This window comes from Staurois parvus, unplaced genomic scaffold, assembly GCF_062004578.1.
Source record: "Staurois parvus isolate SC_StPar_1 unplaced genomic scaffold, SC_StPar_1.0 ptg001805l, whole genome shotgun sequence".
In the NCBI taxonomy this organism is placed as follows: domain Eukaryota; kingdom Metazoa; phylum Chordata; class Amphibia; order Anura; family Ranidae; genus Staurois; species Staurois parvus.
The window spans coordinates 2673274-2682274 of NW_028319601.1; the positions used below are offsets into that span (position 1 = coordinate 2673274).

The following is a 9001-nucleotide window of genomic DNA, read 5'->3' on the forward strand; positions in this document are numbered from 1 at the left end:
TATATTTTTGTTAACTCCTTATGTATGTGCCTATATTGGCATTTGATTTGCTTACCACTCTGTGTGACTTTATAATGTCATAATAAAATATGCTCTATTTTATCCAATATTGTTTATGATTATGCATCTTTATACACATAATGGTATGGTACCTTAAAAGCCCCATTAGTTTCTCCTACTAGGGTTTATTTTTTTCACTGTTCCAATAGGGGTGTGGTACCTGTAAAACCTTCACACATGGACAGGTGAGACTTAGTATCTCTCCAGCTCCCATCAATCTCCAATCTAATGCATTTTTTACGCATTTTGAGGCGTTTTTACTGCATTTTTTTTTGTTAAAGTGGAATTATTTTCTTTTTTGGTTTGCAAAATAAAAATGCAAAACGCGGCAAAAACACACTACCATGCATTTCAGCAGTTTCTCCATTGAACTCTATTGTAGTGAAAACTCTGCTTTTTTGTTTTTAAAAAAAGTCCCTGGCCCTTTCCAAAAATGCAGCAGCTCAAAAAAGCATAGATGTGAACATGTTCCATAGGAAACCATGTTAAATGGACTGTAGTGTGCGTCTTCAAAAAACACTAAAAAAGCGCATTGGTGTGAACAGAGCCTAGTGTAGTATACCTGGTCAGTGATACAATTTAACCAGTTCCTGACCGCGCTATATCCAAAAAGACAGCTACAGCGTGGTTAGCTAGTTCTCGGAGAGCGTCCTTGGATGTCCTCCCAGAACTGCATGCCCCCTGGGTCGCGCACTGCACGTGAAATGTGATCACTGTGTCCTTCGGACATGCTGATCACATGACTAAGGAACGGGCCAATCACAGCCACTCTTAGCATGTGACCAGCTGTGTCCATTCAAAAAAAATTTTCGTCCCATCTACAGCCGGCATTTAATTACTTCTGTCCCTTGCAGAGAACTCCACTATTATATTTGACATGAAAAAGTATAGCGGTTGCAACAATGTATCTATTTGTATCCATTTCGGATACAGATGGTTTTATTCGGATACAAATAGATACATTGTTGCAACCGCTATACTTTTTCATGTCAAATATAATAGCGGCCTGGAATTCTTCTTTTTCTTGCAGGTTACGGCTCATGCGCAGATTTTTTATCGGTAAAAAGATTGGCCAATTTGCCTATCATTGCTGCGAACGTCGGCCTATTGAATGACTGATTTTTCGTTTTTTTTTTTTTAAAAACGGCCAGTTTTTGACCCATCTATGGCCTGCATTAGTGTGATGAGATAAACAAGCACAGGCCTTGGTGTTTACTCACAGTGGGAACATAGCAAACATTCCCCCATTCTATAAATGACATCATATAGGCCATCATTTAGGTTCAGGCGTGTCCTCATTTATTATTGTAGTTATCAGGGATTTTATTTACTTGCACATTACATTGCTGTCTACCAAGCCTTTTATTTTTCCTCACTTCACATTGGTAACATGCCACCACAGGCAACTCTCCAATTCGAGCGGGAAAATACAGAGCTACCACCGCTCCTCCTCCACGGCTGCAGCTAGACAGCGATAGGCGAGCCCGGCGTTTGGGCGGGAAGGAAGGCAGACGGTATGACAGACAGCTCGCGCATTGACATCTATTGGCTACCCGGAAGAGAATGGGCGGAGTAAGGAGACGACTGTCCAGTAGTAGCACGGTGGGCGGGTTGGAATTTCGAGCGCCAACGCGGGATCTTTAAATCCGGCTGGAGAGGTATAGGCGGGCAGAGCAGCTTGTGGCGCGGACAGGGTGAGGTGATCATGGTGCGGACTAAAGCGGACAGCGCGGGAACGTCCTCAGGCAGCTACCGGAAAGGTGATGCTTGTAGGAGGGTGTCGCTGTTGAGTGGTAGTTCTAGATGTTCCTTTGTCAGCAAGGATGCGCCTTTATGTCTTGTTAACTGTCTGGTGTACACCGGGTGTATTTACGGCGGTCGTAATGTATTTGTGTACGGTGCGGGGGCCTAACTAAGGCCCGCCAAAACTCTCCTTTATACTCGACAGCCCTCGGGAATTGAGCATGGTTCTGGGGAACACAGACGCTGCGATGGTCACCTCACGATTCAGGGAAAGTAAGAATCTCCTTGACAGAGAGGACACATTACTGGGAGCCAGGGGCGGACTGACCATTTGTAAACTTGGGCACTGCCCGAGGGCCTGGGGTCAGTAGGGGGCCCCATGAGATGCCCCTGGTACTTTTTTTTTTTTTTTTCATAGGCTTTTTAGAGTTTAGTCAAGGACACAGGGGCCCCATGATCCCCTATTGCCCGGGGGCCCCATGAGTTGTCAGTCTGCCCCTGCTGGGAGTTGTTTGTGCCCCCACATGTGGGAGGATCAGATCCCAGCAGGAGTCATGTGTGACCCCTCCCTTCCTGTGTGAGATCTGTACAGGGGGATCCCCTCTGTATGGTGGCCATACACAGGATGGCTTTATATATGCTGTCCTATTGACTTTATTAGAAATTAGCAATAGCGAGAGATGGAGGAGGTTCATATATGCTCAACAATCACATTCTGGGTTGGTCACTTTAGTTTTGAAGAAATTGATCTGTTTTGCTAAAATTTGGTGTCAGATTCTGACAAACAATTGAGTACTATCCGTGATACTACTTTTTATTTGCACTAACATACGATTTTGGGGAGTGTCCCCTTTTTTCAAGGTGCAAGCAGTACTATACAAATCACAAACTGTACTGCTTGGACCTTGAAGGGGACACTCCCCCAAAAGCTCGTCCTCAAAATTGTATGTTAGTGCAAAGAAAAAAAAAAGTATCACGGACAGTACTCAATTGTTTCTGTTGCAAATGCACTAATATGGCTACAATCACCTGTATCAGATTCTGAGAATACTTTGATTAGATCTGTTTGTTGGGCCACCTTACACAAGAAATTTGGGGTGTATTTAAAAAAAGGGGGGGGGGGTAACCACATGGCTGCAGATTCCTCAGTTCTGCTTGGAGTGGAGAGCAGTGACTCGGTCACCCCTTTCTGCCCTCTAGTTCTCCCTGGAGAGGGGGTGGGTGCAGCTCGCTTCAACTCAGCTGAGAGCTGGAACCAACTAGTCAGGCGGCTGGGTTGATGCTGACATGGTTCAGATCCTTCCAGAGCCTGGCATGGCTCTGTGCTATCAGTTGATGGAAGGCTTAAGACTTGTATCAGCTGACTCTTGCTCACAGGAGTATAAGTGCGTTCCTGTGACCCCCATTGAATGGGTTGCCCGGTGTGTGGATCATGCTTTTCAAATCAGTAGTTGGAATCTGTATTGCATTCCCAGCAAGCTATCTGAATGCTGTCTTAAAGGGGTGTGTGTACAAACCCTGCAAGGTATCACATACTCTCTCATTGTGAGAGACGTTCCTTGAAAAAAAAGCACTCCAGCATAGTGCGGTCACTGCTGCATGTGTCCATCCTCCTGGGATCGTAAGCTGCAACCAACTAAGTGGCTAAGCTGTGATGATGTTGCGCATACATGTGCTTTGTACGGCCGTGGCACAGAACTCGGATGGAATAGTCCGGATATTGCTTACCTTCAGCAAGGGAGAATGTGTCACCAGCACACCAAGGATCACCAATATGGGTATTATTTCAGGTACTTGTATCGCGCTGTCAATTTTATGCAGCACTTTACATATATATTGTACATTCACATTAGTCCCTAACCCTCAAGGGGCATACAATCTAAGGTCCCTAACTCATTCATATACATACAAGGGACAATTTAGACAGGACCCAATTAACCTACCAGCATGTCTTTGGAGTGTGGGAGGAAACGAGTACCCGGAGGACTCCCAAGCAGTCACAGGGAGAACATGCAAACTTCAGGCAGGTGGTGCCGTGGTTGGGATTCGAACCAGCGACCCTAGTACTGCCAGGCGGAAGTACATTTAGCCACTGTGGGTACAAACTTTTAAATGAATGATCATAGTTACAGCAAGGCAATGTTTCAGTCTTGCAAGACCCCTTCATCAGGCTTTCCTTCAGAGCACACGTGCTAGTGATGTCATTGGCTGCTGCTCCCTAGAATCGCCTAAACCGTGTTCTTATAGGTTAGTTTTATTATAAGCTTACCTGTAGGGTTAAGGTGAAAATACAGTTCAAGTTAGGAGGGTTTTTTGTTTAAACTCATTGACTGTCTGTTTCTGAGGCTCTTACATGATGCAGGAAAAGGTTATAAGTCAGCCCTCTTGATACAGAGAATGACCTCTAAGCACTTAAAATACAGGCATTTTTCCATTCAGGATTTGTTTACCCACATTTAGGTGTGGTCAATTTAGTTGTTTTTAGAGTAAATAGAATTCTTCGTCCAGGATTTAATTCCACATACTAAGCAGGGCTGAGGTGATTGTAGCCATATTAGTGCACTTGCTACAGAAACAATTGAGTACTAACTTAATACTTTTCTGCCTGGACCTTGAAGAAGGGGACATACCCTGACAGCTTGTCCTCAAAATTTTATGTTGGTGAAAATAAAAAAAAATCACTTCATTACTCTGTTTCTGTAAGCAGGGCTAAAACTGAGTCCTAAAAACACGCAGCATGTTGCTATGCAATTTCCAGTATAAGCCAGCTTGAATGCAGAAGTGCCAGTGTGAATTAGTAAAGAATCTTTAATAAGAGGTTACATGAAGTCTCCAATCTAGCCTTATGTTGCTGTAATAGATCTTTCAAAGGAAATGTTTTAATAACTTACAATTTAAAGTTCTATTTGTATGTAATTGAATGACACTGCATTTGTTATACTTGTGTGGTCAAAAAATAAAACTTTGACATGGTTTTTCCTTTTTGATATGTAAGCTGTTGCTGCTAGAGCACCTCGCAAGTCTTTCGGCGCAAGCTCTTCTTCCTCCAACCATTCCACATCGCCAACTGGGAAAAAATGTAAGTTTTAACATGCTGTGAATTATTGCATGTACAGAATGGTTAACGTGTTGCATCAGAATGAAGGTAAAGTGAGCTGGATGTAGTTTTACCGTTCGAGGGATGGGGGCTTGCAAGACCCTAGGATACACTAGTTTGTAGGACCTTTTGTATTGGTCAACAAGCAGCTTAAAGGATAAGTCGCATTTTAGAAAAATTTGTTTTCACACATTTGTTTTTGCATGTGTGAAAAAAACGTGCGTTTTGTCTGCAGGAACCTGGATACCATTGCACCAGCCATGATCGCTGGTCCATGCAGGTCTGCTGCAGATCTCAATATATCTGTTTGCTTGTACGGAATGTACGATCAAGCAGATATACTGACGAAGAATGAACTACCAGCACTTCACGGTGCCATGGTAGTTCATTGAGGACTACAAGCTGATAGCAGCTAAGGCTGTTGGGACTCTTAGTCTCTCAGATGACTGAGTAATGTGGGTGGAGCCCTGCGCAGCCCCATCTTTAAAATTTGTCCGGGAGGGAGGGGGAGAAGATCCTCCTAGTGGTGGCCGGTCTGATCGTTGCATCCTGAATATGGGTGTAACGTAACCCAATATGTAAGGTGAGCTTGTCCTTTTAAGTATATCCAAACTTGAGATTTAGCAACTAGCTGTTAAGATAGTTATACATGGTTTGCTTTTTGGCCTATTCACTTTGGAAAAATTTCAAGCCATGGGTGGCCCTGACGGCCCCACCCTACTCAAGTTGGCTTAAAAATTGACACTTGCATGGAAAATTGTTGGCTAAACATCCTAGATGTTTTCTCTGGGTCTTCAGATAGCCAAAGGTGACAGCTGTTGAATATAATGGCTAGCAGGAGATTGCTACAAATCTGTAAAACTATTCTGTCCCACCTCATACGATACTGTACTTGGCACCCTCTTGTGCTTAAACTTGCACTTGATGATGCCACTACTAAAAGGTCTCTAAAAATTGCTGCCCCTGTTCCTATGGAATCTAAACTGTTTGGTGATGGGACTTATAAGCATGGATTTGTGGGTAGAATGTCACTTTTTCCCCCACATTTGGAAGTGAAAGTGGGGAGTGTTGCCTTTGACAGATTTTTAGGAGAATGTATTGATAAAGCCCTTATTGCTATGAAAAACCTGACTAACCTGTTCACTGTATGTATTAAAACATGTATAATCATGCAGTTGATGCATCCATTAATGACAGGTTCTCTTTAAGCAAATTTTTGTCTAAGATTGTATGTATATTTATAGATTTCCTTATCTAACAAACTTACAGCTGAAGGGAAGTATGCTGGAGGCAATCCTGTATGTGTCCGACCTACTCCAAAATGGCAAAAAGGTATAGGGGATTTCTTTGGATCTCCATCTACTAGCAGTGTTGAAAAAGAGAACCGTATGCCTTCTGACGATGAGGAAGCAGGAGGAAGTGGCATTGGTAAAGCACCAAGGAAGTAAGTGTACTTCAGCAGACTCAACAGTGGTATGTTGGGAAGCTTTTGGTTGTGGGTTAAGCATCCAGTGTTCTGTAAAAACGCAACTTAACATTGCATTCCAAGTGTTGCAGCTCTTCTGATTAGTGGTGCACTGAAATGAAAATTCCAGTGCTGATAACAATTCAAAATGTATTCGGTCAAAAACAGTAATGCAGTTTTAAAATGAATATATAATTTTTGGGAAGTACTTTGATTAAAAAAAATACCCCAATTTTTTTGTAAAATGAGAGCATGTTACGGTGAGTAAATAGATCCAACATGTCATGCTTCAAAATTGCACACGCTCGTGGAATGGTGTGAAAATGCGCTACTTAAAAAATCTCCGTGGGTGATGCTTTAAAAAAAGTCAACAGGTTAGCAGTGTTAAGTTAGGTCTAGTGTGAGAATTATTGCTCTTGCGTTTGTGGCGATACCTCACGTGTGTGTGGTTTGAACACCATTTACATATGTGGGCATGGCCTATGTATGCCTTCACTGTGTGAGGACTAGGGCACTTTAAACTTTTTTTTTTGCTCTGTCCCTTTAAAAAAAAGTTTCTTTTATTGTCACAAGAAATGCATGCATCCCTTGTGATAGTGACAGGTCCTCTTTATCGGGAGATGTGGGGTCAATAAGACCCCATATCTCTTCTGCAATGTAAAGCATTGATCTAGTGATTAAACAAAAGGCTGGAAGTGACATCACACCGGTCCTCCAAGGGCATAGAGATGAGTGGAGGCCATCTTTCCTTCACTTATCTCTATGCCCAGCGCTGGGATTGTTCGATGGTTTCTCAGGTAAGGCTGAAAACTAGAGTGGGCAGGGTTTTTTTCGGCACCTATATCCGTACTTTTATTACAGCCAAAAGGGGTGTTATCAGCCGAAATGTTTCGGCCACCGAATTTTCAGTGCATCCCTACTTCTGATATAGTTGAGTAAATGTGTTAATCTTTGCTGGCTTCAATATAAATTCTTACTATTCTATAGTTTAGCAAATGGGGTTGCTAAATAAGACCTTTTTTTTAGGCTACGTTCACACTAGCGTTGTGTGCAGGCGTTTGGGAAGCGTTTTTACAGCTTCCCAAACTCCTCGGACAATTCTGCGCATTGCAGCACATGGTGTTCTAACGGGAGCGTCGCAGCACGGCAAATTGGATGCCTCTGGTCGAGTCAGGAGGCGTTGAAGCCTCCTATTCTAGTCTATGGTGCTGCTCCGAACGCCCGGCCGACATTTGCGGAGCGGTAACATTCAAACTTCATTATAGGCGTTTGTAGGATGTTTTTAACGCTCGGCAAACGCCAAGCAACCACCACTGAACCGTGCATGTGGCGTTTGCCGAGCGTTAAACGCTCGGCAAACACCGGACCAACGCTTGTCAAATGCTATAGGGGCGTTTTTAGCAAGAGTTGGTAAAACAGTCAAGTGAAACGAGCCCTTAAAGTTGTGGAGAAAAGGAAATGCAATTAAGTGTTCAGGAACCTTGCATCCTTGATCCTTCAGTGTTGCTGTTGGGCACTATATTAAGTTTGTGGTTCCCATCCACAGCGCTTCAGTAGCCGCGTGGACAATAGCTAGGTGTTGCACAGCATGGCATTATTACTAAAGGTGATTGGCTGGTGGAATGTCAGTCATTCCTTTGCTGGAATGTGCTGCCAATGCTTTGAGCTGCACATGCTCCACTCATTGTACATGCAATAAAGTGAACAGGCTGAGTTATTGCATGTCACTTCAGCAATAAAGAGCTGTCTGCTTGGGGGTTTTGGGTTTTTTTCTTGTATAGGTGTATCCATAAACTTGTGTATTTTTTTTTATTTAGTTTTTAATTTAAAGCGTATAAAAAATAAAGTTTTTTTGTTTTAATTGCAGGTCTCGTCCACTGGTTGATGATGGTTCTGATGAAGACTGAATACACTTGAGCTTTTTGATTGCTTGTATATTTTGTAAATAAAATCCCTTTTTGTATAGTTTCCTCTATTTTATGTATTTGTGTACAACTTTAAAGTGTCTTACCAGTTAGATACTCTGTATATTTGTCCTGGAATTTGAGGGATCTTACAGAGGCTGATCTGAAACTATTTAATGTTTTTAAATTTTCATGTTGCCAAAGTCTTTGGACACTTTTTTGTTTTTGTTTTTTTGAAGCAAAATGACCAAGTTGTTTGCATTGTATATTATGGCTTTTTATGGACTCTGCCAGAACATTTTGTTTACACTTTCTCAAATAAAACTATCCCAAACTTCTACTTTATATTCTTGCTTACATTGGAACACTTTTCATTGTTTGCCCTTACCTGGTACAAATACTTTAAGCAGGTGACTAATAACTGTGATTACTGTGCATCAGTTTAGATTTTAAACCTGAGCAATTGCCCTTAATTTCTTTACATTTGTGTATGAATCCTTATGTATTGGACAATGGGGACAAAGGTAGCTTATTGCAAAAGGGTTAACACTTCCCTGTATGTGATGGTACAGTGACACTTAAGTGGTATCTGGCCACCTCCCATCCTTATTTTTAACCCCCCCCCCACCCTGGATCAGTGAAGTGGTTTGCTAAACGCCTGCTTTCTATCTTGAAAACTGCATTAGGCCTGAGCTTACTGAGTAGCGTCATTGTGCCAGGACCTGTGGAATG

At 42.5% G+C, this 9001-nt stretch overlaps 1 protein-coding gene across 1 annotated transcript; it reads left to right on the forward strand.

Annotated features, from left to right (window-relative positions):
• Nucleotides 1-1662: 1662 nt before the first annotated feature.
• PCLAF (PCNA clamp associated factor) lies at nucleotides 1663-8614 on the forward strand. Its single transcript, XM_089663954.1, has 4 exons — nucleotides 1663-1820; nucleotides 4799-4882; nucleotides 6170-6344; nucleotides 8233-8614. Exons 1-4 carry the CDS (start codon nucleotides 1766-1768, stop codon nucleotides 8270-8272), a joined length of 354 nt encoding a protein of 117 aa, XP_089520080.1. The 5' UTR covers nucleotides 1663-1765; the 3' UTR covers nucleotides 8273-8614.
• The last annotated feature ends 387 nt before the right edge of the window (nucleotides 8615-9001 follow it).

Coding starts and splice junctions, on each gene's coding strand:
- PCLAF (XM_089663954.1), top strand. CDS start 1,766: ATGGTGCGGACTAAAGCGGACAGCGCGGGAACGTCCTCAGGCAGCTAC. Junction 1,821..4,798: donor CTCAGGCAGCTACCGGAAAG/GTGATGCTTGTA, acceptor TTGATATGTAAG/CTGTTGCTGCTAGAGCACCT. Junction 6,345..8,232: donor ATTGGTAAAGCACCAAGGAA/GTAAGTGTACTT, acceptor TTTTAATTGCAG/GTCTCGTCCACTGGTTGATG.